General features: G+C 55.7%; 2 protein-coding genes across 7 annotated transcripts; both read left to right on the top strand.

The window, feature by feature from the left end:
* The first annotated feature begins 202 nt into the window (after positions 1 to 202).
* Positions 203 to 11,189, top strand: LOC142418961 (uncharacterized). Of its 6 annotated transcripts, XM_075521483.1 has the most exons (5): positions 7,121 to 7,358; positions 8,916 to 9,006; positions 9,749 to 9,844; positions 9,980 to 10,384; positions 11,146 to 11,189. In XM_075521483.1, exons 1-5 carry the CDS (start codon positions 7,185 to 7,187, stop codon positions 11,148 to 11,150), a joined length of 771 nt encoding a protein of 256 aa, XP_075377598.1. In that variant the 5' UTR covers positions 7,121 to 7,184; the 3' UTR covers positions 11,151 to 11,189. The 6 variants fall into 6 exon arrangements, with proteins under 6 accessions (XP_075377601.1, XP_075377597.1, XP_075377598.1 ...); XM_075521486.1 differs by lacking the exons at positions 7,121 to 7,358; positions 11,146 to 11,189 and adding an exon at positions 203 to 870 and having other exon boundaries at positions 10,045 to 10,170; XM_075521482.1 differs by lacking the exon at positions 11,146 to 11,189 and having other exon boundaries at positions 7,119 to 7,358; positions 9,980 to 10,633.
* On the top strand, positions 1,853 to 27,494 carry FKBP5 (FKBP prolyl isomerase 5). Its single transcript, XM_075521481.1, has 11 exons — positions 1,853 to 1,921; positions 14,645 to 14,773; positions 15,739 to 15,883; positions 16,105 to 16,247; positions 17,111 to 17,225; positions 21,581 to 21,737; positions 22,264 to 22,354; positions 23,193 to 23,276; positions 23,835 to 24,020; positions 24,949 to 25,188; positions 27,075 to 27,494. Exons 2-11 carry the CDS (start codon positions 14,669 to 14,671, stop codon positions 27,180 to 27,182), a joined length of 1,374 nt encoding a protein of 457 aa, XP_075377596.1. The 5' UTR covers positions 1,853 to 1,921; positions 14,645 to 14,668; the 3' UTR covers positions 27,183 to 27,494.
* Positions 27,495 to 27,755: the final 261 nt, after the last annotated feature.

The raw sequence follows: 27,755 nt of genomic DNA, 5'->3' as shown, positions 1-27,755 counted from the left end.
CTTTCCCCCGGACCCCCCGTCCTTTCGGGGCCCGGTGACGGCCACGCAGCGGGCACAGGGCTGGGGCAGGACATGTGCAGCCAGCTGGATGGCAAGGGGGAACAAGCAGTGCCCCTGGCAGCCGCCCCGAAGCCAGCCGGGATTATTTATGGAGCAGATTTTCCTCCAGGTTGTGTTACAGGGATGGGGGGGACGGGGCAGACCCCGGCACCGGAGGGGGGTTCGGGCATCCCACCACCCAAGAAAGCGGAGCAAGCTGGGGGGTCCGGCGCTGGTATCGTGGTGATTTGGAAGGTGTCTTTAAAAAAAACCACTCTGGTGCTTTCTTCCCATCCTATTTTGCTTTTATTTTTCTATGCAAACAAACAAATTCACCATTTTTGTGGTGCAAGAGCGAACCAGGCTGGACCCCCCCCGCTGCTGCCGTCGGCCCCATGGGATTTTTCTGGGCTTGGGTGTTACCTAAGGGGCCTGCATGTAATTAAGCTGCGGGGTTTCCTGACACTGGAAATCCACAATATTTCTTTGGTAAATAGAAATTTAAAGCTCTCAGAGGCTGGGCAGGAAATGTTTAAAACCAAAATGCAAGATTCACCTGGGTTATTTTAGAGCGGGATAAATGAAACGTCGTGAAAATACATCTTTTTTTTTCTAAAGTGGGCTTTAATTTTGTATTTCCAATGATGAGGGCCATCGGTGTCTCAATTACAGCTGGGAAAATTGAACTCGGCGTCAAAGAGCAGACCTGCAAGCAAGCATCTGTAAAGGCAGCCGCTGCCTTAAGCCCGGCCCTGGGGAGTTTGTTGGATCAACACGTGGGAATCGGGGTGCAGATTGGAAGCGGCGGGCACCGGCCCCAACACAAGCCTGGTAAAAACAAGCGCTTTATAAAAATACCGAGTTGCTGCATTTTAAATCTACCCCGTGATCTACCCCCCAGCTTTTTTTTTTGCCCCCTTGGCTCAGGCGCTGCGATTAGCTGAACGCGCACGAGCAGCGATCAGATGTTTAATTGCAAATGGACGTTATTTCTAATCTCGGGGGGGGTATTTTGAGGCAGCTCTTAACAAAAATCTTATCTCCTTCAGACTGAACGGGAACATTTCTATGTGTCCCGTGTCCTCCAAACCCCCGCCTCCCTGTCCCCAGCCGTGGGAGATTATTTGCTTTCCGGTGGGATATTTCCCTTAACAAACCCCGAGGAGGTTGCAGGGGGTTGGGGGTACCCGTGGGGCGTTGCACGGGGCTGGTGGGTCCTCTGGGGCTGGGGTGCCTTTGGAGGGGGGATTGCATGAAGCTGACCCCCCCCCAGGGGCACTGCTCAGGGCTGGGGGAACCCTGGAGCACTGCATGGGACCGGGGTGTCCTTGGAGCACTGCATAGGGCTCACCCCCCCCCTCCCCCCCCCCCCCCGGGGCATTGTACTGGGCCGAGCACCCACCCAAGGCATTGCACGGGGCCGGGAACCCCCCCGGCGCATTGCACGGGGCCAAACAGCCCCCGGGGGCATTGCACGGGGCCGGGACCCCCTCGGGACATCGCACGGGGCCGGGGACCCCCCAGGGGCACTGCACGGGGCCAAACAGCCCCCGGGGCACTGCACGGGGCCGGCCCCCCGGCCCCCCCCCCCCGGTTCCTGCCCGGCTTCGCCGCCGCTGCCCCCGGCAAGTGCGCGGGGCGGGGCGGGTGGAGCCGGTCCGGCCCCCCAGGGGAGGGGAAAACGTTCTGATTTGCATGATGTCGCCACCCGAGCCAATGAGAAGGCGCTGCGGACGCCGTCGCCGAGACGGGCATGCGGAGAGGCCAATGGGACGCGGGCGGAGGGGCGGGGCGCGGCGGCTGGGGAGGACGGGGCCGGCGCGCGCGCGCGGTGTCACTCGGAGCCGGGCGGCGGCGGAGCGCGGGGCGGCGGCAGCGGCAGGTGGGGCCGTGCGTGGGGCCGGGGGGTCCCTGCGTGGCTCTGTGTGTGGGACTGGGGGGGGGTCCCTGCGTGGGGCCGAGGGGAGCCCTGTGTGGGTCCCTATGTGGGTCCCTGCGTGGGACCTGGGGGTCCCTGCGTGGGGCCGAGGGGAGCCCTGCGTGGGTCCCTGTGTGGGGTCCTGCGTGGGGCCGGGGGGTCCCTGCGTGGGTCCCTGCGTGGCTCCGTGTGTGGGACTGGGGGGGTCCCTGCGTGGGGCCGAGGGGAGCCCTCTGTGGGTCCCTATGTGGGTCCCTGCGTGGGACCTGGGGGTCCCTGCGTGGGGCCGAGGGGAGCCCTGCGTGGGTCCCTGTGTGGGTCCCTGCGTGGGACCGAGGGGTCCCTGCGTGGGGCCGGGGGGAGCCCTGCGTGGGTCCCTGCATGAGGTCGGGGGGGGGTCCCTGCGTGAGTCCCTGCGTGGGTCCCTGTGTGGGGCTGGGGGGTCCCTGCATGGGGCCGAGGGGAGCCCTGCGTGGGTCCCTGTGTGGGTCCCTGCGTGGGACCGAGGGGTCCCTGCGTGGGGCCGGGGGGAGCCCTGCGTGGGTCCCTGCATGAGGTCGGGGGGGGTCCCTGCGTGGGTCCCTGCGTGGGTCCCTGCGTGGGTCCCTGTGTGGGTCCCTGTGTGGGGCTGGGGGGTCCCTGCATGGGGCTGAGGGGAGCCCTGCGTGGGGCCGGGGGGTCCCTGCGTGGGATCGAGGGTTCCCTGCGTGGGGCCGGGGGGAGCCCTGCGTGGGTCCCTGCATGAGGTCGGGGGGGGTCCCTGCGTGAATCCCTGCGTGGGTCCCTGTGTGGGGCTGGGGGGTCCATGCGGGGGTCCCTGTGTGGGTTCCTGTGTGGGTCTGTGCGTGGGGCCGGGGGGAGCCCTGTGTGGGTCTGGAGGCATCTGCGTGGGTGCTGCGTGGGGCTGGGGGAAGGCTTGGGGGTGCCTTGTGTGGGGCTGGGGGTCTGGGGTGCCCTGCGTGGGGCTGCATGGTTCTGCGGGCAGTCTGCGTGGGGCGGGGGGGGGGGGGGTGTCTGTGTGGGGCTGGAGAAATACCGTAGGCCTGGGGGGGGGTGGCGTGGGGCAGTGTGGGGTGGGGGAGAGGCGTGCGTGGGGCTGGTGGGCCCTGCCTGGGGCTGTACGGGGGGTGTCGGGGTCCTGCGTGGGGCTGGGGAGTCGTGTGGGGAAGGGGATGGTGCCTCCAGCTGTTGATGTGGGGTGAGGATAGGATGGGGGTCCCCACCGCATAGACCCCCCCCCAGTGCAGGGGATGTCCGGGGAGAGTTAACGCAGAGGGGCACTGGGATGCACTGGGATGCACTGGGATGGGGACGGGGGACGAGGTGGCGTGGGCAGGATGGGGTCACGCCGGGCGGGGGTCGGTGTCCCGCCGTCTGTGCCAGCAGGACGGTGCTGGAGGGAGGGGGTTTTCCTTTTTCCCACTTCCCCGCACAAAAGGAGGCTCCTGCGCTCGGCCGTAACGTTCCCCTAATGCCGCCTACCAAAAATACCCTATAGGGCGTACGCGTGAATATATAGTTTCCTTGGCAGTAGGTATAAGTGATTGCACAAGGTAAACGGGAATATTTTTTTAAGCTCCTGCTATTTTTCCCTCCTCTTTGGGCACAAAACCTCTTTCAAAGCTTCTGTTTTTAAAATGCACGTTGGGGTGAGCTTGCTCTAATCGGGAAAGAGTATTTTACGCGATGATCTGTAGGAGCTCGTGGGGGATACGTCCGTCATCGGCGCGTCCCTGGCCAGCGGTTTCCAGCCGAGGCTCCGATGCTGCAGCTGTGTTCCTGTCCTCGCTGTGCCGTCGTGCTGAGCAAATGGGGCCGTGCCGCTGCCGGTGGAAAAAAAAGCCTTGAAAAATAGAACAAAAAAAAAAGCCAGGAGCTGATACTTTAGGCTTTTAAAGGTAGAGTTTAAATGGTGTCTCTCCGTAATGAGCTATTAAACTGTTGAGGTGGATTTGGGACATCCCTGGGGCATCAAATCCAGCCTGGAAACTGGGATTGCAAGTTAAAACAAAAAAAAAAAAATTGAAGGCACAGATCGCTCCTTCCTTTAAGACATGCAGAAGTCGTGTCCCTCCTGCCCCGCGAAGGGCTGGGGAGAAAAATCATTAAATCCGTGATCCATGGATCCATGATCCAAATCTGGCTTTTAGGGGATGTTTTCCCGGAGGTGCGGTGGGTTTGGGTCAGGCGGCAAATGCTGCGACTCAGAGATGCTCTGGTTTTATTTCCAACCTGGTACCCAAGAGATGGGACAAAACTGCTGGGGGGGGGGACAGAAACGCCGCCGACGCAGAGGGAACGATGGCTGCCGCTGGCAAGGGGTTAAGCAGGAGTGTGGGGCTGGGCAGGAATAATTTCCAGCGGTGCTGAGAGTTTTGCAGCCCAAAGGTGGGATGCTGGGGTCCCTCGGCGGCGGGATGCTGGGGTCCCTCGGCGGGATGCTGGGGTCCTCGGCAGGATGCTGGTCCTCGGCCCCGCAGCGCAATGGGTGATGACAGCAACCTCCGTGACGCAGGAGGAGGAAGGCGAGGGTGCGACGGAGCTGGGTGCTCACGGGAGCCAGAGGTGATGGGGTGCTGGCAGAGGAAGGGGCGGCCGGGGACGTCTTGGCGGGGGGGGGGTGGTTTGGGGTGATGAAGCCGGCGGGGCTTGTGCTGGAGAAGATACGTGATGGTGCGAGGGGGAAAAAAAGCAGATTTCTGGGGAGTTGGTGGAGAAGTTACCGCTTCTGCCAAAAGTCGCTGGGAGGGACGACGGTGCGTGGCCTCTCTTGTGGTTTTGGGCTTGGAAGATGGAGCGGGACCGGTGCTGGAGGGGGCTCGGGGGAAGGCTGGCACGATGCGGGCTGCTCGCGATGCCCGTCCTGCCCGGAGCAGGGGTGTCTGCCGGGATAACAGCTTGTGCAATTATCTTTTCTTCTTTTTCAAAAAAAGAAAAGCAAGTAATCGTAGCTTCCCAAGGCTGTATTTGCCCAGCACACACTTGAATTATGTTGAGGTCCTTTCCCAGCGCTGTTGGAGCATCTCCCCGCTGGGACAAGCCAGAAAATAAGGACAAATCCCAAGTAAAAAACAAGCTGCATCCTTCAGGAACGTCAATGCTGTGTAATTAGGCGTGTTTTAATTACTGGCTTGCAGAAGGAGAAAGTTTGACCCCCTCTCCATCCGGCTGCAGCTCTCCGGGCTGGCTCAGGAGGAAAAATATTCTGTCAAGTATTTGGAGAATAATTTATTCTCAGTTATTTATACTTTTATACTATTTAGTATTTTATTTTATATTCGCTCTCAGTTATATATATTTACCTAAAGTTGTTACAGCCCCTTGAGGGAGCTGCGGAGCTCGTACCGATTTTGCGCATATCACAGGGAAATAATAAATTACTTAGCAAGGGTGGTGTTTTTTTTTTTTTTTTTTAATTTTACTGCTGTATGTTTGTGGGCATAAAGAAATGGCCACAAGTGCTCTAACGTACGAGTTGTTCATGTAACTTGTTTGTCATGGAGCTGACGAGCTTTTTCCGTAATCGGTAATTGTGGTTGAAATAAGGATTTTTGATTTTGCAAGTGAGTATATTGGAAAGTTAGGAAAATAGTAGTAAAGTAACTGTCAGCAGTGAGGAGGGGGGATGAGGAGGGACTGCAATTAAATCATCTTCTGCCTGCGATGTCCCGTCTTCGTAAATAGTCGTATCGCTCTTAGAAAATTAGCCTCGTTAAAGGTATTCCCATTTCAAGTATTTTTGGATTTACGTTAAACTTAATCACAGAATTCAATAAAACGAGCCCTAGGCGGCACCGCCTCGCAATTAGCATCGTCTCGGGGCTGCGACCCCCTCAGCGCGGGCTCCCTCCCCGTCCTCGAGCGATGCACACGCGTGCGCACGGTCGGTACGTGCACGTTGCCGCTCCTCGGAGCTGGCGGGGGGCGAGGGTGACCCGGCAGCGATGCAGCGTCGTCCCCAAAGCCGCAGCGGCCTCGGCAGCCTCCCGACCCCCCCCGCCGCCCCGGGGCCGAGCCCCCTGCGTCTCGCAGCGTCCCCCGGCGATGTCGGCGGCAGTCCCGGTGCCCCTCCGTCGGCTTGGCCGCTCGTAGCGTTTCTTTGTCCTCTCCAAGAAATCCCGATTTGGCGCGGGAAGAGGCTGGTGTTTCACAACACGCTGGGAATTGCCGTTTGCCCGATATAATTTGGCATTTATAGACCGTCGGCGCGCACGTGGCTTCAAAAAAAGGTCTCGGGCGCCGGGTTATTTCTGGGTGCGCGGCGTTGCCGGCGGCAATGCCGGATGCCGAGTTGGGGATCCCCCCTGGAATTTGGCACCAGGGCTCTCAAGATGCTGCCGAGCTCTTGTGTGTGGGAATAAGGGATTAAATACGGCGTTTCCACTGCCGGGGGGGTTGCTGTGGTGTAGGGTCACCTGGCTGAAAGTTTGTTGGAGAAACCCCTAAATCTGTTGCAAGCAATGAGATGCTTTTAGAAATTAAAAAAAAAAAAAAAAAAAAAAAAAACCCGAGTTTAATTGTCAGATTTATTCTAGAGGAAAGGCTAAATTAGAACAGAATTGGCAAACAAGGCGTTTCTTGTTTATTCCCGTTTTGTATTTATTTTAGTTCCCCCAAGCTGTCTCTGAAAATTGAATTTGCTCGGCGTTGGCGTAGCTGCTGCTGGGAGGATGCTCGGGTCGGGCTTTACCGGGGTGCGCTGTACGGGGAGGGGAGCTTCACATTTAATAGCCAGAGGTGGAATATTTCTTTCCAGTGTCCTGAAAAGCCTGGCTGGGTCTGTTCTCCCTGGTTGTTTTGACCAGGAGAGAAGACACGATGAAAGGAGCCTGCTCATTTTCGATGGCAAAAAACCCAGTTAGAGGGTGCCAAGGAGTGGGTAGTGGGATGTCAAGTACTTTCTCACTTTTTAAAGATGGTTTATGTAACCTGCTTGGCTATAATATTGTATTTTTTTTCCCCCTCCAGTTACATAATCCTAATTTATGAAAGCATTAGGAAATTGCGTTCCCCGCTGTTACGTGAGCATCTGTATATAATGGCCACGGAGCTTGTTAGGTTGCTGCGCTCGGCCCCTCTGCTAGCCGTCTCCCGAGAAGCTCAGGCAGGTGTGGAACAGCTATTTATACACTTATTGTTATTATTTTTATATTTTTCCCATCATCCGAGGCTGTGTCAGCCCCTCCAGGAGCGGGATGGGTGCGGGCTGGTGCCTCTCTCCCTGCCGATGGAGAGCAGAGGCTTCGTGGCCAGCTCCAGCATTCCTGTTTTTTCCAGTATTTTCGGGATGTGCTGCTTGTGGCAGAGGCTTGTTGTGATTTTTGTGGTGGGAGCAGCTGAAATCCTTGCTGGCGCTGGGGACGGCTTCGGGGGCAGGCGGGATAGGAGCCACGGAGCATCGGTGTGTAAAATCCTTGACCGCATCCCGTCCCTGGCACCTTCCCCCCCTTGGAAGAGCAACAACCCATAAATGTTTATGGCTTTTGCTTTCCCCAGTATATGTTTGTCTTTTGGAATAAAGGAAAGGGGGGGGGGGGGGGGGGGAAAGGCTTGTTTTTTTTCCATTTCACATTAAAGCGAAGGGCGTTGTGTCTCTGGGTTACCCGTGCTGGAGGGGGTGGACGCCGGGCTGCTGGTGGGATGCTTGTAAGAGGGTCGAGTCCAAAGAAGCTTTATCCCTACGATTTCTTATTTGGAAGCAACCTGGAAAAAGCACCGAGCAAGCATTTCCTCCCTAGTGCCTTGCTAGATAACCAGCAAAAGAGCTAAATTATTTTTAATGGGTTTGTATTGTAAACTGGGGGGGGGGGGGGGGGGAACCCCTTTCTGAGAGTCTTTTGCATGTCGCTGGTGTGGGTGCGCTTTGCCGCGCTCCCGGGGGATGCAGACAGGCTGAACCCATCTTGCCTTCTGTTGAAATATTTATTCTGGCAGGGAGCAGCGAGCCGTCCTGCTCATTTTTCCTCTCGCTGCAGCTGAAACTTGAGGGCAGCCTCTTATTCAACATATTTTAAAAAAAAAAAAAAAAAAAAAAAAGAAAGAAAAAAATTCGTTATGAATTGGATCTTAAAGCACTTCAGAAGCTTAAAAATACTAGCTAGGCAAAATGATTAAGCAAGTGTGACGGGAACACATACCATCGTATTTAAGTTAGCCGCATGCAGTAGTTTCCTTTTTTCCCTTCGTTATTCTCTTAATTGCTTAAAATCCTCGCTTTGCTGCTGTAGCACCGATACCCTCTGGTCCTCGGGAGGTGGATTGGGAATAAGGCGAGCGCATCCCTCTCCGGGGTGTCCCGTGCCGGGAGGGGATGCGAGGCTGCGGGGCGGATGCTGGGGGGGATGCTGGGGGGGATGCTGGGGGGGATGCTGGGGGGGATGCTGGGGGTACCGGGGTCTCGGTGGGCAGAAGGAGTTAACCCCGGAGCAGCGACCGGCCGTGGATAAAGGAGAGCAGGGAGTTCGCTTCGGTCCCCAGTGAGTCACGGTTCACCCTGGGCGCGATGGAGGTTCGTCAGGGTACTGTGCAATTAAAGCGGCTCTGTTTGCGTTTTGTTTTTTTGTTTGAATAAAAGTTGCCATGACTGGCCCGCCGGGATGTTAGCTGCTTGCACAACGTGCACGCTAGGAAGTGAATCAATCCATGTGAGGCTTATTTAGCTAGCGATAATTTAAATTTTATGGCTTCCCCGTTTATTTTAAAGGAGGGGGGGAGAAGTCAGGTGGCCAGGATTTAAAAAAAACCAAAAAAACCAAAAAAGTTAATTTTTAGTTCAAGCTGTCATGCAGAAGTGTGAGACATGGCACTCGATGTCTGGGTGCATCCTTATGTATCAGGATGGAGCTGAGGATTCTGTGGAGCTGCCTTGTCAGGCTTAAGAAGGTCGTATCTTCTTAGAAATCCCAATTTTAATTTATTCCTGACTCAAACGCCATCTCCCTGGGTCTCTGCTCCGCAGGCTGGTTTTGCAGGCATCTTAAAACACCCTTATCCGGGGAAAATCGTGGCTCCCGTCTTCCCTCTCCTGCTGCCCGGGGACGGTTCACTCAGTGAGTAGGTATTTTATTAGAAAAAATAGTTTTCTCGATCAAGGGGAAGCGAAACCACGGTGGGTCGGTGGAGAGAGCCCAGCTGCCGTGCTAATTGGGTCGTTCTTCGTTATCTGTTGGCGGGTGTGCTGGGGACGGAGGTGCAGCCCCGTGCTGCTGCCCGGCTCGAGGGGCCGGGATTCGGGGTGATGCCGGCCGGGATTCGGGGTGATGCTGGCCAGGATTCGGGGCCCCGCGTCTCCCCCCTGTGCATTTAGATTCGCTGTTTTTTAGCCTGACCTTTGCATTTTAAAGAAACTCCCTCCCGTGTTGCAATCCGAAGCTTTTAGGGCTGTTGCGGTGCCATGGAAGCGAAAGCGCTTTGTGCTAAGTGGGTCTTAAAAACAAACCCCAGAGCAGTCAGCTCTTATTTTCCATCCTGTTAATTTTGGACAGAATATAGCCTTTTTTTTTTTTTTTTTTTCCCCCCTCTTTATTATTTTTTTTTTTTTAAGCTGATGTTAAGATGCTAAATGCTGTTTTATGGAAACAGCGAGTCAAAGCATCTTCCCGTGGCTGCAGGGAGCAGAGGAGCTGCCACGGGAGGTTTTGTCCATGGTCTCATCGCCCCTTTCTGACCGTGGTCTGTGGCTTAAAACGGCCGTCTCGGTTCTCCCTTCTTCTTAAATCCTGTTTTAGAATAAAGCACACGTGGGGTTTTTATTTTGTTTATTATTTTTTTGGTTTTTTCTCTCCTTACTAGTTATTTGTGTGACATCCCCACCGTGTCTCTGGGTGGGCACCTCCCAGGACCCCCCCCGGACCTTCAAACCTTCTCCAGCGATTGCACGGTGGCAAGGTGAGACCCCCTCAAAACCCCCCCAGCCTTCTTCTTCCCCCCTCCTCCCTTTCCCCTCCCGTGAGCCTCTGGGAGGGATCTGCGCCGTGAAGTTTCCATTTGGAGCTGGCAAATTCCTGGTATGCCGATTTCTAGGAAACGTGGCTTGGGATCGTGTGCTTGGTAAAACCCTAGCATGTGCGATACCTGTCTGTCCTCAGCCTGGGGTCGGACATCTGCATCCCATTCTCCGCTCTCAATTTTCTCCTATTTCTCTGGGCTGGAAGACAGTAACATCCATACGGAGCGGGGATTGTAAAAATAAATGGCTTGTTTTTATGGCGTGGCTTTCTGCGCAGCGTGTGCTGGTGTCGCGCGGCGTGCGTCCTCCCGGAGCGGCGTTTTCGTTGCGAAGATTGTCGTTTGAAAGGCGTGTGCGAAGGGGAAAGGGCTTCGAGATGCTCCCGTTGCAGGTCACGGCTGCCTGGTTTTCCACGAGCGTGTGTCTGGCATCGCTTGCAGACAGCCTGAAAAACACACGGGGCTCGGAGGATAACGAAGGTGAGGAAGACGCCAGCCGCTGCACAGCTTACAAAGGGGGAAAAAAAAAAAAAAAAAGCCTTTTGTCGTACCTGCTTTTTAAAAATAAATGGACAAAAAAAGCACAGAACGCATTTTTCTGAAGCAGCAGCTGAATTAATGTCTGATTGTATAGGGGTGCTAAAATCGGGGTCAAAGCCGTAACGCTGCCCGGCTGTGTCGGGGCGTGCAGGGGGGTCCTCTGCCTGGGCAGCCCGTGCCCGCTGCGGGCGGCTTCATTGCACGTGGGCATCGATTGTGGCTTCATTGCACGTGGGCATCCATCGCGGCTTCATTGCACGTGGGCATCCATCGCGGCTTCGTTTGCTCGTGAGCATCAATCGGGGCGATGCCGCTCTCCGTCTGGAGGAGGGAAATGATCTTTGCAACTGCTTGCGCCGGCGTGCGGGGCAGCGTTTGGGGAGGCAGTGGATTTGCGAGAAGGAAAGATGCAGCGGTTGTTGCTTTTGAGCGGTTCAAGGAGTTTATGTTAATTTAGCGGGGCTGAGAACAGGCGTGCGCCGTGGGTCGGGGTGCGCCGGTCCGAGTGAAGCACGCGTCGTGCACGTGTATAGGAGTCTCCTGAAGCCGTGAGCCTCCTTGTTTGCTCAGCGACAAGCTCTTTCATGTATTTCATATTAATTAACGCTGAAATAGTTGCACTTGAAGGACAGAGATTGCGTCCAGATGTCGAAACCTCTGGATTTTAAAGCTTGTTTATTATAATAACTCTTAAATTACAGATTAAACAGCTACGCTGAATTTTCAGATCAGCCGGTAGAGCGGGGACTGATTGAAAGCAAACAAGTGAAAACCCCAAACCCTTTCCTTTTAGCTCTGAGGAATAACCCTGCCCTTCCGCAGGGCCTGGGGCGGGTGGAGGTGGCGGCTCTGGGTCCCTGCGGCTGCGAGGCAGCCCCGTGCCCGGCCGGCAGCGCCCGGGCGGTGGCTGGAGCCATGGGCCGGACCCCGGCGTTGGGCTCGGAGCTCGAGCGACGGCGTTTTTTGGGGGGGCGTTTCCAGGCTTCCGCAAGAGACCTCGCTTCAGGATGCGAAGAATCGAGCTGTGCGAAACCGCCCCGCGGTGCCTGCGCACCTTTGCTGGGGCACGCTCTGGATTTCTTTAATCGCTTTCCCATCGCTTCTGTTCTCCGTGCGTGGAAATCCCTTCCCTCTCGGTGGCCTTTCGGCGATGCCCTTACGCGTTGCAAATTGCTGCGCCTTTCGGTGGAGGAGGACCCCAGCCCAGGGGGGTTTCGCCCTTCCCCACCCTCTCTCCTCCTCCCACCCGTCCCTATTGACATCCCAGGGAAACAAAGCAGCATGGGTGTTGGGAGAAGGGAGGATGGTTCAGCCCGGCTTCATTTACAGACTTACAGCGTTAAGCTTGTGGGTAACAGCAATGGGAGAGCGGGATCTGCTTGGGGCGTCAGAAACACCCAGAAGCTTTTGCACGGGGTAATTAATTAATCCCCTCCCTGTATCCGGAGCACGCGTGGTCCCGCAACAAGAAGATTCAGGCTCTGACACCTCCAGCAAGCTCGCACGGCTCTCGGCGACAGTCCCCGGCTCCCTGGGATAAACTCTCGGGAAGTAGCAGATATTTTTTTTTTTTTTTCCCCTACAACTGTTTGTTTCAAATTAATTGGGATTTTGGACCCCAGCCAGCCTCCTTCTGTCGCTCCAAACCGGAGATAAGCAGGAGCGGCGCGGTCTTTTCTTTAACCTAGTTGGAGTCGTTTTCGCGGGCCGGAGAAGTCTCGAGCTCTTTCATAACGTGGACCACATCTTAATAGCCGGTCTTGTAGGCTCCATCCCTCCCACTGCTTCTGACGCAGAGCGTCTCCCCTCCTGCTCGCCTTGGCCAGCTTCCCTGGATGACTCCACTAATTGCTTACGTAGAAAAATAATGAGAAGGATGCGTATGATGTATTTTTAGATGTCTCTTGGTGGGATTTAGCAACCGGCGAGTCAGAGCCAGCACCTCCCCATCCATCTTTTGCATCCCAGTGGTGGCTGCTTGGCGGACCTCGGGACGTTCTGCGTCAGGAGGTGGCACTTCTGTTGCAAGCTGCTCCTCTTTTTTCGGGCTCCTCCTGGTCCTTCATAAATGGGTTATGGATGCTGCATCCCTGGTGCTGCACAGGATCTCTGCTGGGAAGCCCTGAGCCAGTGCGCGGTGCCGGCGGCGTGCCCGTGCCGCAATGGGCACCACCACCTCCTCGCTCATCTCCAAGAGGGATGTCCGCGGTGGTGGCAGGGCAGCGTGGACCACGGTGGCTTGGAGACCATCTCAGCGCCCGAATCGTAGAACGGTTTGGGTTGGAAGAGACCTTTACAGGTCATTCAGTCCAACCCCCCGCAATGAGCAGGGACATCTTCAACCCGATGAGGTTGCTCAGAGCCCCGTCCAGCCTGACCTTGAATGTTTCCAGGGATGGGGCATCTACATCTCTGCGGGCAACCTGGGCCAGTGTTTCACCACCGTCATCGTAAAAAATTTCTTCTGAAGTAACCAATGGCGTGTTTTCCAATGTATAAATAGCCACGAGGTGACGAGTTTGACCACCAAAGTTGCTTTTTGTAGTGGTTTTTTTTAGGTGTTCCCATCTGAAACCTCAGCAGAGCAACGGAGAGGGAGCAGATGCAAGATCTGATTAAACATTACCCCACAGACTGTGATAAGTGAGCGTTGCAGCAAGTAGTTCCCTTATTTTTCTATTCGCTTCTTCCATTGCAGGGCTCTTTGTGTCTCAGCGGCTTCCTGTGCCGGGGGGGCCGGGCTCCAGCTCTTCCCTTTCCACCCGGGTGCAAGGAGTGCAGTTCTTCTTGCAGCACGATTATCTGCCCTTGGAGCTGAAAACATCCTTTCTTTGCTCTTTTTGAATCCCCCGAATGAATGATTTCTCCTGCTGGTTAGCATCAGCTTCCACACCAAAGACTGTGGGAAAGTTTCGCAATTAGAGTGTCTTTAATAGATCTGGTTTATGTCTTAAAAAACCCATCGCTTTCTAATTCTCCGTCACATGTTTCCTTGATTACGTGTCGCGCAGCAGTGTGGCTACCAAAATAGCCCTACGGTCTGAAGGAAATCATCAGGAAATATGTTTTTTAAACCGTAGGCAATTCTCTTTTCGCCAGGCACCATTGGAAAAAGTCTGCGTTCGACGAAAAACGCGGCTTTTCTGGCACCTCGGCTGCTCGCGCGGTGACGTTGGGAGCGTGGTGCTCCAGCAGTTTGTCCCCAAAAACCCCAATTTCTTAGAGTCTTGCTGTGAATTTTCTCTTTACCCACCCAAATAGCTGGGATTCTTTTGGTGTTGGGTTTCCTTTAGTTTTTGGAGAAGATGCTTGCCGTGCATTCAGTTTTTTCCCATGCAGGGTGATGCTTTGCTTGCCTGAGACTTGGAGCCTGCTCTCTCTTTTTGGGATGTTCTTGGTGGGCAAGAGAAAGCGAGGTTTGCCTGGGGTTGAGGTGCTGCTTTCCAAATAATAGAGTCTCTGACAAATAGATAATTCCTTGTGGAAAATAGTCTTGAACTGTATAAAATAACTCAAAAGGCTGGTGCACGTACTTCTAGCACCCGTACCCAAGGGGTGCCCACCTCTACGTGAGCCAGAAGGGATGGGTGAAGCTCGGTGGCCATCAGCTCTTTGCTTCTCGCCCGCGAGCACTTTCGTCTCTCCTGGCTTCGCCGCTGCCGACGTGGGTGCCTCAGTGCTAGCCCTGCGTCGAGAGGGATGCTCGGTAGAGCATCACCGCAGAAGATCCCAGTGGTTTGGGTGCAGCACCCTGAGATGAGTTTCCACATTTTGCCCGGTGTCAGGAGTCGGTCGGCTGGCACGTGCGTTACCTGCTGGTGCTTTCTTGGGTAAAATTCTTGCTGGGGAGCCTCCCGGGGCAATGTCGGGGGTGACCCAGGGAGGCTGAAGATGAAGGCTGGGGAGCTCCATGAGCATCCCCGTCGCTGCGGCCGGCTGAAGCTGCGGGGCTGTCCCCTGTCCCCGGGCGGTGGGGACGGCCGGTGTTGCGCATCGGGGTTTCCTGTGCCCTGTGGTTCAGCAGAGCCTGGGTGGCCCCTGGGAAGGGATTTTCCGCTCTGCACGCTTGAGATGTGCTCAAAGCTTCCTGCCCCGGCCCAGCCCCGCAGCGGAGAGCTGCTTATTTTCTTTAACCCTTTCCTCTTACACCACCTCCCGTGGTCCTGCCGGGCTGACGGGGCGAGTACTGTGTTTCTCCAGGTCCGGGGCTTATGCAAGGAGACCATGACCACTGATGAGGCCACCAAGAGCGAAGGGGAGGTGCAGGCGGCGGCTCTCGCCGAGCGCGGGGAGGACATCACGCCGGCTCGAGACCGAGGGGTCCTGAAGGTGAGAGGGGCTGCCGGGAGGGTCCTGCCTTTCTCCTGCATTTTGGGGTGCACGGTCACGTCGGTGGGCTGCGTCCCCAGCCCTTGGGGTCATGTAGGACTACTTGACCAGGTCATGTAGGACTACTTGAACCCCTTCCAGGGCTGTAGGACTGATATGTTTTATTTGACAGGCAAAGGAGATGAGCATCACTTGGAATAAAGAAGGATGGAGTGGTGTTTGAGACTGATGGATTTGGGCTGCTCAATGAATTTCGCTGCTATTGTGTTCCTAATCAGATTATTAGCTGTAAATCCACAAAGCATTTTTGTATGTGACTCACAGACATTAGAAAGAGCACATTACTGAGGTCATCCCGTCTGCTCCACAGCCCCTTTTTCATATTCAGGGCCGTTTCTGGATAGTTCTGCTCCCCAGCGCTTGCTCTTCTCCAGTTGAATAGGACCTTTCCTCTAAGAATAGCATCCTCCCCTGCTCCATCCTCAGCTCGGGAACTGCTTGTTCCAGGCTGTAGCATTCAAAAAAAAAAAAAAAGAAGTGTTGACAAGAAGCAAGTAGTGAAATGACACACCCCTGTGAGTAAAATGTGTACGGACAGAAAGCGAGCGTGGTTGCATTCGCTTCAGGTTTCGAACTGCGGTGTTTATCCAGGCACCTCCGCACAGCACGGGCAGGTCTCTGCTCCCAGCCCTGTCCTGCTCCCTCACCGTGGCTCCGGTTTGGGATTTATTTTTAGGGGCTGATGGGAGAACAAATTGAATGACTCCCCTTCAAGCCTTCCTTTGGTTTAGAGCAGCACTGGGGTGTGTATGCATGTGTGTATATATATATTTTTATATATATGCATGCGTGTGTGTGTATATGAAAACGCGTATGTGCGTGTATACATCTATATCTCTCTCTCTCTCTCTTTCTCTCCGTGTGCATCCTTAGCACCCTTCTCACGGGTGGTTTCTCTCTCTCAGATCATTAAACGACCCGGGAGTGAAGATGAGTCCCCCATGATCGGGGACAAGGTTTACGTCCACTACAAAGGCAAACTGGCCAACGGTAAAAAATTTGACTCCAGCCGCGATCGGAACGAGCCCTTCGTCTTCAGCCTGGGCAAGGGTGAGCCGCTCTGGGGGTCCGTCCGTGGGGATGCTTGAGGGTGGGATGGTCCCGGGAGGGTGGGACTCTGTTGCAGGACAGACGGACGGTGCCAGCCCTGCCGTAGGTGACTTCTGAGGGTGGTTTTTATTTTTTTTGGGTGCCATCCTTGCAGCACCCAGGCTGGTTTTTTTCCGGGCTGCCGGTTTCTCCCTCCTGCCTGACATCTGCCTCTCTCCTAGGTCAGGTAATCAAGGCGTGGGACATTGGGGTGGCTACTATGAAGAAGGGAGAGATCTGCTACTTGCTCTGCAAACCCGAGTACGCGTACGGCTCTGCTGGCAGTGCCCCCAAAATCCCCTCCAACGCCACCCTCTTTTTCGAGGCAAGTAATGCCGGCGAGCCGGCGCGTGGATGAGCTCGCTTGCTCCCTTTCTGCCTTGCCAGCCAGCTCAGAAATAAAAAAAAAAAAAAAAAAAAAAACCAAAAAAACCCAAAACCAACAAAAAACCCAGCTTGGATTCCTGAAACGTGTCCCTCTGCTCCAGGAACCGTTGCCAGGGTTTTCTCAGAAATGTGTGTCTGAGCGGGGAGGCTGGGACTGAAACGCTGGCTGGGGAGAGCCCTGGTGCCGGGGGGGAGCGGGCAGATTCCCGGTTTAAAAATGTACATGGGAAGGAGAAAGCGGCTGGGAAATGCCTCCGGGTGCTAAAAACTGATTAGTGCCGCAGGGTGGTAGGACGGCCGAGGTTTTGGCACGGTGCGCTCGCTGGGAAGGGCTCGTCAGGACAAGGCGGTGGGGCGGGAGGAATGGGTCTGTCCTAAATTAAGGCTTAGTTCTTCCAAGTTGAGCGGGGACTAAGCCGTGGGTCGGAGCCGGTCCTGTCGGAGAATGAAGGGGAAACTCCTGCCCACGCTGGTCCCGGGCAGCTTCCACAGCATCTTCCAGCACCGGCCGTGTTGTACCCTTACAGGCTTAATAAACTTATTTTTACTGTTACTTTGTGTTACGCTTCAGGTACTGGATGTGTCCCAATTTCTAATAAATCGGGTGTATTATGCTGTGGCTTGGAGCTGGCTTTTATGGGCAACTTCTGCTCGTCAGCTGAATGGAGAATTAGCTGGCTTGGCTCTCCAGCTGGAGGATGAACTGCTGCTTTGTGGCTTTTCTGTTGTTTTTCTCCTCTCCTTCCCCCTCCCTGAGCTCTGCCCACCTTTTCTTTTTTTTTTTTTCTTTTTTTTTTTTAGGTTGAGCTGCTTGACTTCAAAGGCGAGGACTTGTTTGAAGATGGAGGGATAATCCGGAGGATCAAGAGGAAGGGAGAAGGTTACTCCAACCCTAACGAAGGTGCTACGGTGGAAAGTGAGTGCCGGTCGCTGCGTGGCGGGGGGCCGGAGGGGTGACCCTGCCCTGGAGCAGCCCCGCTTTCTTCTCCCTAGCAAGGAGCTGCCGGCACCGTAGAGGTTGTAGGTGGCCGTGCGTCGCGGTGGGACGCAGTTCCGTCCATCCGGAGGCCGGACGGGATGGAGAGGGGCTGGGAGAGCAGCGGTTCGCTGCCCTCCCGGGGATGCTCCTCCGAGCTCTCTTTGGCAGGGCCCCGGCGGAGGCTCTGCCAGAGCTGCTGGCCGGGAGGGTTGACTGGAAAACCTCAAGCCGCGGGAGCAGCCAGGCGATGATGGAGCGGCCACTCGAATATAACCTGCGCTCTGTTTTCTTAGTCACGTCGGCAAACACGTCCCTGTGAGCCCTGGCGCTGCTCGGCTGGGGGAGGATGGAGGGAGCAAATCCCCGTGGGTTTCGGGGCTCTGCCGTCTCCCCCGACCCTTTTGCATCCATCGCGGTGTCCAAGCCACTCTGGGATGCGCCGGCTGCCAAAATCCCGGCTCTGCCTTGCCTCGAAAGCATCGGTAGCAGGGACGTCCTCCCTCGATGGCATCCCTTGCTAAGCGTTTCGGGCACCGTCGCAGGTGCTCAGCGGCTTCTTTGGCCTCCTTGTTCCAACGTCGATCGTCGTTTTGGTGGGTTTTATCGCATGTCTTGCAGAACGGAGCCTCTTCTTTTCCTTCCCCTGCAGCCGGAGGGCTGCTGCTGATGGGGGGGAAGGAGGTTAATACAAGGGGCGTGCTGGGGCCGGGGTGGTCTCAGCTGACGTGGGAGGATGAGGAGCTCGGGTCCCGTCGGGCTCTGCCTGTTCTGCTCACGTTTCTGGAGCTGACGTTTTGAGGGGCTGGATGAGGGAAGCCAGGCTCTTTTTTTTTTTTTTCTTTTTTCTTTTTTCTTTTTTTTTTTTCTCTTCCCAAGAACTACTCAGACACAGACACAGGGCTCGCTCCGTACGGGAGGCGTTTACTTTCTTTTCTCTCTTTCAGAGCTCCCGTACACAAAGATTAACTCCCTTTAGCGAAGGAGAAATTGGATCTGAGCTGTGACAGCTCATAAAGCTCGCCGCCTTAAGTGGCTGGTTCTTCTAACGAGGCTTTCTTTTAAGGAAAAATGAGTTTTTGACTCAGATTTGACTGTCTGCCTCTCCCGCGGTGAGCATCCTAGCTGGGGACCAGCTGTGAGCCGAGCTTCAAGCCAGCTCCGCTACCCCAAAGATTAAACTAAAAGACTCAATATAATGGAATATTTTGATTTTGATTAGGTCTGAGCGTGTTACAGGCAGTGCCGTGGCCAGTGCGGAGGACGGGGAGAGCCCTGGTCCCTCTGTGGTTGTTCCCTTCGCAGGGATGCTTTAATGGCTCAGGAGGGGGCTGAGGCAGGGAGGGGGGCACCAGCCAGGAATCGTCTCTCCGAAAGGATATAAGGAGCCAAATAACGAGGCTGCTCGTCCGCCTGATGCCCCAAAGCCTGCTGCTGCTTTACCTGTTTCAAGCAAAATGTTCGTCGGAGCAAACGCTGCGAGCGTGAGCGCACGTGTGGTCAGAATAACGGAGATGAACGCCCTCCGCGGCGACCTTGCGTGTTGCTTGCGCGGGGCAGAGATCGGGGACGCGGTGCTGATCCCGCCGGCAGCCCCCCCGCCGCGCCAGCCGCTCCATCCGCAGCCCGCGGCGTTTAATTCCTTTGGACCTATGCATCTGTATACATCCCTGTACATCCCAGGGCCGGAGACCCTGAAATATATCCCTGTGAGAGAGGATGAGGAGAAGCAGCACCAGGCAGCCTTGCAGTGGGCGTTTTGGGTGCAAATAGGCTTTTTTTTTTCTTTTTTTTTTTTTTAACAAATGCAGTGCTATTTATGATGGGCACTGTGCTGGGCATGGAGTGGCCGTGGGGACATTATGGCAGCCCTGGGGACATTATGGCAGCCCTGGGGACGGCGTGGCAGCCTGCCCCGGGGCAAGGCTGTGACCCAGGGGAGCAGCGATCCCAGTTCATCTCAGCCACGTATTTGGGAGGTGCATGGCCACTGGAATCGGGCTGGAAGAAACCATGCTTCCAGGAGCGAGCATCTCCAGGCTGGAGTTTTGAAAGCGTTTTATAGGTTTTAAGTTTTACAGAGCCCAATTTGCAGTTCCGGTCCCTAAAACCCGGGCTGCAGTTGAAATCTGGCATTCCAGCTTTTGTTACAACCTTTCCCCCCAACCCCTCCTCCTCCTCCTTTTTTAATCTGAGTACAAATTGCTGTCAGCACATCAAGTTCGTGTGCCAGCCACACTCGGTACACTCTGTTCTCAGCTCTTCAAAAACAAAATCGCTGCAGGCACCGAGAGAACAATAAGTCAGGGCTGCAACCGGAGTGATGTTCCTTCGGAGGCTTTTTTTTTTTTTTTTTTTTTTTTTTTTTTCCCCCCCCTGTAATCCAAGAGCGACTGCAGCCAGCTGACCTGCTCCTGGAAACCCGAGCGGAGATTTTTTCCCCCCTTCGCCCGGTGTATTTTATGTGCAATTAAAATAGAGTGAAACGATCCTCGAAGGGAAGGATCGCAGCATCCTCCTGCGTGTCCTGTTTGAAAGCGGGATCCTTCCCCTCACTGCTGCATCCCGCTGGGGACAGGGGACCTGGGAGAGCTGCTTTTGGGGTCAGGGATTACTCAGGGATTACGGATCCGTGCTCACTGGGAACATGCAGGGAGATGGCATGGTGCCGTGGGGTTGCTGGGTTACCTGTATTTTAGGCTGAATTTTCCGCTTTTCTATGCCTAAGAAAACAGCCAGCTTGGTTTTGGGTAGTGCAAAAGCAGAGGTCAGCCCCGGAGGAGCTGGATTTGCCTTTCGTCCTCGTCCCGAGCCGGGTGAGCGCACGCCGGCCTGAGCCTCGTGGTCGCCGCACGCCGGCGATGGATGCAGGATGCGTCCCGGGGTGCTGGCAGGCACGTGAGCATCCTCCGCTCTACCCCGCTCGAGTCCCCGCGTGGCTTTGGTGGCACGAGCCGGGTGACGAGGCCGAGCTTGGTGTCCCGGTCCCTGTGGCGGGGAGGGCGTCCCTGGATTGTGTTACGGCGGCGTTTAACCCCCCCAGGGCTGGACCTGCCCTGGGAACGGGGCTCTGCCCGCGGTCTCGCTTGGTCCGTGCGTCTCATCCTGGGGCCTTTCCGTAGGGCTGGGGACAGGGAGGTGTCCGTGGGGCGGGGACGGGCAGGTTTCCTTCAGCCCAGGCTGCAGCTCTCCCCTATGGAGCCTGGACCCTCTCGGCTGCATCTGGCACGGGGGCTGCTCTGCTCGCCTCCTGCCACCCGGGGCGAGATGCTCCTCGTCCCACGGTAGCTCAGGTCGCATCCTGCGGCTCCGCGCGGTGCTGGAGGGGCTCGGGAGCAGCCCCCAGCCCCGAGGGCTGTTTCCTTTCCGGGCATCCCTCCATCCCTCCTCTCCCCCCTTCAGCAGCGCTTGCGCGGGCGACGTCTCCTCTCTCTGCCCTGCAGCGAAGAACATAAAGCTCGTGTCCTTCCAGGCTGCAAAGTCCTTAAGCACAGTTGTGATGCCTACCATGAATTTTTCCTCTTAAAAGCTTTTTTTGTTTGTTTTGGCTTTTTTTTTTTTTAACGGTACGTAGGAGCGCCTTATAAAATTGCTTTTACTTCGTACCTGCCTGCACGCGTATGCCTTGTACCCTGCGAGGGGAGTGCAAAGAACATAAAACTGTCCCTAAAGCCTGGAACGTCTTCAGGATCGAATAAATAAAGAATAATCTTGCTTTGGAAACCCAGCCAGGAGTACCAGGTGGCGAATGTGCCAGGTACCCGGTGTCCGCTCCGGCTGTGCTGCTTCCAGCGTCTGGGGCTGGAACAGTGCGGTTATTGGTTGAAGATTAAAAAAAAAAAAAAAAAAATAATGTTTATCTTGTACTTTGAGTTCTTAGAGGCAGGAGAACATAGCCTTGTTTTCAGGGTAGAAGGCAAGGCGGTATAGCACTGTATAGAAGATTTATAATCGCCGTGATAAACTCTGCGTGGCAGCGTGCCAGGAGCAATATCCAGTTCCAGTAAGACTTGACTCGTGCAGTTGAGTACAAGGGGAACATATTAGTCATGATGTTTATCTGTTGTCTGGTCCTTGGTTAGACGAGATATGCCTGTCTTCCTTCTCAGCAATGTTTCCAAGCCCTCCCCATCCCTCTCTGCTCACCAGGCGCTCCTTGGCAGCCCCCAGCCCCGTGTCTTTCCCCCTTGCAGGGCTGGAGGCTTTGCTGGATTTTGGGAGATGTGCTTTATAAGATGCTTTCTTTGGATGGCTCCGGGTGCGATCCTGCCCTGTCCCTTCTCGCCCCGCTGCAGTTCACCTGGAGGGATTCTGCGGCGGCACCAGGTTCGACTGCAAAGACGTGAAGTTCGTCGTGGGTGAAGGGGAGGACCACGACATCCCCATCGGCATCGACAAAGCCCTGGAGAAGATGCAGAGGGGAGAGCACTGTGTCCTCTACCTCGGGCCACGGTAAGGAGCATCCCCGCAGGGATGTTGTCTAGTTTTAAGCTTCCAGCATCCAAGGTCGTTTTAGCACTCGTGGAAGACGGCGATCCCCAAAATAGGACTCTCCAGGAGAGCCTCGGGTTAGCAATGCCAGCAGGGATGGCAAGAGTGACGGGTGGCATGTAGGCAGGAATCTTGAAATGCTTTAAAAAAATCAGGTAAAAGGGGTTTATCCGAGTCCTGTGGCTGAAAGGAAAACATCTCCCTGGAAATCACCAGGGCTGGGTCCTTACGCTGGAGAGAAACCTGTATAAAAAGACGGATTTGATGCATCCGGAGAGGATGATTCCCAATATATAATGCGTTGTATATTGTCAGATATCTTTGCTCGTGGAGAATAACATCACCCCGGCCCCAAAACGTTAGAAAGCTGCAGGCATGGAGCTGGGTGTGAAACCAGAGTTAATAACCCGGGTCTGCGTTTATAGCCAAACGCTGCCGAAACAAAGATTTCCCCCCCTCCTCTGACAGCTCCTTTCTGCCCTTTCAGGTACGGCTTTGGCGAGGCGGGGAAGCCGAAATACGGCATCCAGGCGAACGCGGAGCTGGTGTACGAGGTTACGCTGAAAAGCTTTGAAAAGGTGAGGGTCGGAGCGCTCTGGTCCCTCCCCAGGTTTCGGGAACGCCGCTCCCTTTGCGGCGTCCACCCTTTGTCCCTGGCGCGGCTGCAGCCCGGCCCCTGCTGAAGTGGATACGTCACCAAGGATCTCTGTGTTCTTAATTTGTTCTTCTCTGTTGGTTTGTTTTATTTTTCTGGCTGAGGTCCAAGGCTGGTTCTCTTATTTGTTCCTAGCCTTGTTCCTTTTGTATTTTCTTCCCCCTCCCTCGCCCCCCCCCCCCTTTTTTTTTTTTATTCCCCCCCCACCCCCGGGCTGCACAGATAAAAGTTGGTGTGTCCGGCTACCTGGCCCCGAGGAGCTTGGCCGGTGTGCCGAGCCGGCTGTGCCCGGGATGGGATGCAGGAGATGCCCATGGGATGGGGCAGGTGCCGCTGCGCCGCGTCCCCGGCCGGGTCCCGTCCCCACCCCATCGCCGCGGCCGGAGCAGGAGCGAGACTCGCCGCATCCCCTCTCTGCTGGAGGATGTCTCTCCCCACCCTGCTCTTCCCTTTTTGGGGTTTATCGTTTGTCAGGGTTTTTCCTCCTGTGGGGCTGCGGTGCACAAACCTTGCGCGGGGTGAAGTCCTGAACCTGGTGGTGGTTTCGCTGTTGTAAAGGGCTCCAGGTCCGCACCCCACACGTGCTCTGGGTGCCTCCTCATCTCCAGCCCCTCAAATTAAAAAAGTTGCTGCATCCGTCCTCTGTAATACTGCCCCGATGAGCCCCGCTCGTTAACGAGCAATCCTAGAAAGCCCCGTGGCCGTGCCGGTGCGGTGGGGTGCCGTGCTCCGCTGGGATTGCTCCTAGTGTTTATTCGCAGGCCAAGGAGTCGTGGGAGATGGACACCAAAGAGAAGCTGGAGCAGGCTGCTGTCGTCAAGGAGAAAGGCACAATGTATTTCAAGGTTTGTAAACTTAGGGGTGGCGGAGGTGGAGCAAGGGAGCTGGAAATAACTTTGGGGTGACCGTCGGATACACGACTTAGCAGTCGTCAGTGTTGGAGAAGCCGTGTCCCCCCCGGACGGTGCTGGGGAAGGCGAGTCCTGCCCTTCCTCTGCCTTTTTCTCACTCCCCGAGATATCTCCTCCTTTCCCGGCATTGCCTTGCCCACGTGCTCTCCCTGCGGAGCGGGACAGCAGATCGGACTCTTCCCAGGGGTGGATGTGGCCAGGGCTAATGCCGAGGGGCTTTGCAGGTCCCCTTGCCGGGCTGGGCCATCCCGATGCTCCTCTGCCCTGCGCAGAGGAGGAACGCAAGCTCTGACTTGGCTTTTCACAGGGGCTGCGCATCAGCAGCTCCAGCCAAACCCCGGTGTGGTTGTAGGTATTCGGCATCCTCCTTCCTTCCTTCATTTATTTAACACACTGCGTTAAACTCGTAACCTGTTTGCAGGGTGTTTTGGGAGCAGACCCAGCGTTGTCGGCACGGGTTCCTCTAGCCTCTTCTTCTTTGCTCCATCCCAGGAAGGCAAATACCTGCAGGCAGTGATTCAGTATGGGAAGATCGTGTCCTGGCTGGAAATGGAGTACGGCTTGTCTGAGAAAGAGTCGAAAGCCTCCGAATCCTTCCTCCTGGCTGCCTTCCTCAACCTGGCCATGTGCTACCTGAAGCTGCGAGAGTACGCCAAAGCCGTCGAGTGCTGTGATAAGGTAGAGGTGCATCTTCTCCTCTTGCATGTTTTCACTGGGAGTTTGGGTTTTTTAAAAATTCCTTTTTGTATAAGAAGCAATTTCCAAGCAGCAGTGGGATGGTGGCATCCCTTCTGCACCTTGGGGTCTCCGCGGGTGCTACGTGCTCAGGGACTGCAGGAGCAAAAGTGCTTTTTGGGGTGCAAAATCCACCTGGGCATGCGCTTACACCAGCTTTTCTTCCAAAGCCAGATCCACGTGAATGGATGCTGCGTGGACTGACGGCCGTAGGACGCTGTTTGGGTCTGCCCAGGCTGGGTCTGGGCGTTGGGAGCTGATCTGGGTAGGACAGAGGCAGCCTCTGCCAGAGCCGCAGCAGATCTCCAAGTCCCTTGAGGGGTAGGAAGGGGCTTTGCCAGTCGCTAAAAGAGCTTCAACCTTGTCTTTGCCAGGAAACTATTAATTCTTATATAAAAGGCTTAAATGTAAGCATCTTGTCTATGGGAAAGACAGTAAAGCCTTAGTCTAAAAGGTGGATCATCTCTGAGACGCATATGTGGTTTTTACTGAAGGAAAATAATGTTGTTGCTAAAGCAGGGAGACAAAACCACGTTTAACCCATCAGCTCCCTTCCTCCGAGCTCTCCGTGCTCCTCTGGGCTCAGTTTTAGCCTTTACACCCGATTTCTTGTCTGTGGGTCTGTCTCCCACTCTCAGGGGGACGTTAAGCAAGGAGAAATACCTAAACTGTATTAATGACCCGCCAACTGCTGCTGGAGACGAGTCGGTTTTTGTTGAGCAAGACGCAAGCGCTCTGGAGACTTGAAGGCACCTTGTCCTAATTTCGGCAGATTTAATGAGGCTTTGACCGTACGGGGGTCTTTGGGGGATCTGACAGGGTTGCTGACAGGGTTGCTAAAAGTTGCTAACAGGGACCTGTGTGTTTCCAGGCACTAGGACTGGACCAGGACAACGAGAAGGGCTTGTACCGGAGGGGCGAAGCCAGGTTACTGATGAACGAGTTCGAGCTGGCAAAATGTGACTTTCAAAAAGTGCTGGAAGTGAATCCACAGAACAAAGCAGCGAAATCCCAGATCTCCGTCTGCCAGAAGAAAACGAAAGAGCACAACGAGCGGGACCGGAGGATCTACGCCAACATGTTCACAAAGTTTGCGGAGAGGGATGCAAAGGTGCGTGTTGCCCGTTTTTAGCCGTCTAGCAGGCTGCGCTGAAGGATGCTCGGCAGGTTTGTGGTGAGCAGAGATGGGTTAAAACCAATTAAATTACAGGTCAGGTTGAGGATGGAGAGATAGAGCCTGCTGCAGTGGGAAGAAGTGGTTTATTTCTTGGTCTGTCTTACGCAGAGACTGCCGTCAGATGCTCAGTCATCAATAAAAGTGTTTGTGGTGCGAGCTCCCGAGGGCTGATAACAGGGTTGGCACTTGTACTTAATTTTGCTGTTCCCAGCTAGTGACTGTTGATGACCTCCTGGTCACCGGTAAAATGAAATGTCATCCTGTCTCTGGCAAGGCCAAGGGTATTTTGAGACATTATAGTATGGATTTCCTGAACCTGGTAAGGCAATAGCCTGCTCCTCTGCTCGTACGGAGAGATCGCTGTCTCCTAACAGGCTCTCATCCAAAATTCCTCTGAACAAAACCCGGTGTACTGTAACGAGAGAGGACACGGCTTTGCAAGCCGTCTGTGCGGGTCATTTTTAGTATAATCTCTTCTGAACTGGTGCCTGGAGGTGAGGCTGTGGAGTAAGTGGCCGGTGCAGACCCTGGGGAGCAGCGTGCCGGGGTAACCGGCTCGGGGCAGGGAGCGGAGCCGCCCCGGCCGGCTGCTGGCACCGTGGTGCCTTGTGCTGTGCGATGGCTGGTGCGGTCGGCTGCGATGGAGGGTCATGTGCGGTCGGCTTACGCTGGGGCAGGCGTAAGGCTTTACCGTGCCTTAGCACTCCTCTCCTGCACCCACCGGACGGGCTGCACCCATGGCTGGGTGTATGGGCTGTATGGGCTGGGTGTACGGGCTCTGCACCCATGGCTGGGTGTATGGGCTGTATGGGCTCTGCACCCACGGCTGGGTGTATGGGCTGGGTGTATGGGCTCTGCACCCACGGCTGGGTGTATGGGCTGGGTGTACGGGCTCTGCACCCATGGCTGGGTGTATGGGCTGTATGGGCTCTGCACCCACGGCTGGGTGTATGGGCTGTATGGCCTGGGTGTATGGGCTCTGCACGCACGGCTGGCTGTATGGGCTGGGTGTATGGGCTGTATGGGCTGTATGGGCTGGGTGTACGGGCTCTGCACCCATGGCTGGGTGTATGGGCTGTATGGGCTCTGCACCCATGGCTGGGTGTATGGGCTGGGTGTATGGGCTCTGCACCCACGGCTGGGTGTATGGGCTGGGTGTATGGGCTGTATGGGCTGGGTGTATGGGCTGTATGGGCTCTGCACCCACAGCTGGGTGTATGGGCTGTATGGGCTCTGCACCCATGGCTGGGTGTATGGGCTGGGTGTATGGGCTGTATGGCCTGGGTGTGTGGGCTCTGCACCCCCGGCTTGGGCGTATGGCCTGGGTGTATGGGCTCTGCACCCATGGCTGGGTGTATGGGCTGTATGGGCTGGGTGTATGGGCTCTGCACCCACGACTGGGTGTATGGGCTCTGCACCCCTGGCTTGGGCGTATGGGCTCAGTCCCGTATCTCCACTCCGACGCTGCTGCCTTACCTCCTTGTCCCTCTGCTCTGTGCCCCTGCATCCATCCATCCGGGCTCGCTCTCTGTCAGGGCCCTGCTCCTGTCCAGGTGGGTCACATCATTCCCAGGGGATCCCATACCTTCCCCAGAAGCTCGCTGAGCCGACGAGGTTTAACCTCCGCCAGCTGCTGAGCCAAGAAAGCAGGAGCCTCCGGCCTGAGCCACGGTGGGCGATAGGCGGGGGAGCCAAGGGGGGGAATTTTGCCTGCCCCCAGGCTTGGCTGCCCGTACCCATCCCCAGCATCGCTACCTCCTGCCTGCTGCTTCCTCCTCCCTCCTGCTTCTCATCCGTGTGCTTTATTTGCTGTTTTGCAGGAAGCAGCTAGCAAAACCGGGGTCGAAAAAGCAGCGGAGAAAGCAACTTGTGAAAAGGGACCGAAAACTCCCGGTGCTGAAGAAGAAGAGGCCGAAGGACATGTATGATGGAGGAGGAGGGGAAGGGAGAGCCTTCTGCCCTCGGCCCACACAGAAAAAGGTTGCTGCCAGACCTCAGGACTCGCCAGTGTTTTCTTGTAAAGCTTGTTACAGTTTGTGTGATCGTGGAAGCAAAAAGCGCCTCGCAAAGAAAAACGAACCCCGTCCCACCGCCCTGGGTGCGCTCGGGGGCGGAGCGGGAGCGGCGGGACGCCGTGGGACCACCGCACATGGAACAAATAGCTTTTAAACGGAGAGAAAGAGAAAAAAAAAAAAATAAATAAAAATTGAAACTCTTGGCTCTTGGGAGGTTTCCGTAGACAGCTCGTCCCGGCTCCCTCGGCTTTGTGTCGGCTGTCGGCGCAGCATCCCGGGTCCTCCGAGATGAGTCGGGATGTGGGAGATGCTCCTTGTACGCTGCAGCGCTGCCTCCAGTTGTATCCGGCACGCGACCGCGCTGCACCGCACCGGCGCCGGCACCGGGTGCCACGGTGCCTCTGCCAGCCCCGAGCGCGGAGGGGAGCACCGCCGGCACGGGCACGGGGACCCAGCACCCCGGAGCACCCGGCAGCTCGCTCACCC

The sequence above is a fragment of the Mycteria americana genome, chromosome 20 (genome assembly GCF_035582795.1).
Source record: "Mycteria americana isolate JAX WOST 10 ecotype Jacksonville Zoo and Gardens chromosome 20, USCA_MyAme_1.0, whole genome shotgun sequence".
NCBI classification, from domain to species: Eukaryota; Metazoa; Chordata; class Aves; order Ciconiiformes; family Ciconiidae; genus Mycteria; species Mycteria americana.
This window is presented reverse-complemented; position numbering and strand designations above follow the sequence as displayed.

What these genes read in the sequence shown, in the direction of transcription:
- LOC142418961 (XM_075521482.1), top strand. Translation starts at nt 7,185, where the DNA reads ATGGAGAGCAGAGGCTTCGTGGCCAGCTCCAGCATTCCTGTTTTTTCC. An exon ending in GCCCGGGGACGGTTCACTCA is followed by an intron (nt 9,007 to 9,748) that starts GTGAGTAGGTAT and finishes TCTCCTTACTAG; the next exon opens with TTATTTGTGTGACATCCCCA. An exon ending in AGCGATTGCACGGTGGCAAG is followed by an intron (nt 9,845 to 9,979) that starts GTGAGACCCCCT and finishes GCCGATTTCTAG; the next exon opens with GAAACGTGGCTTGGGATCGT.
- FKBP5 (XM_075521481.1), top strand. Translation starts at nt 14,669, where the DNA reads ATGACCACTGATGAGGCCACCAAGAGCGAAGGGGAGGTGCAGGCGGCG. An exon ending in GTCCTCTACCTCGGGCCACG is followed by an intron (nt 21,738 to 22,263) that starts GTAAGGAGCATC and finishes CTGCCCTTTCAG; the next exon opens with GTACGGCTTTGGCGAGGCGG. An exon ending in TTGCGGAGAGGGATGCAAAG is followed by an intron (nt 25,189 to 27,074) that starts GTGCGTGTTGCC and finishes GCTGTTTTGCAG; the next exon opens with GAAGCAGCTAGCAAAACCGG.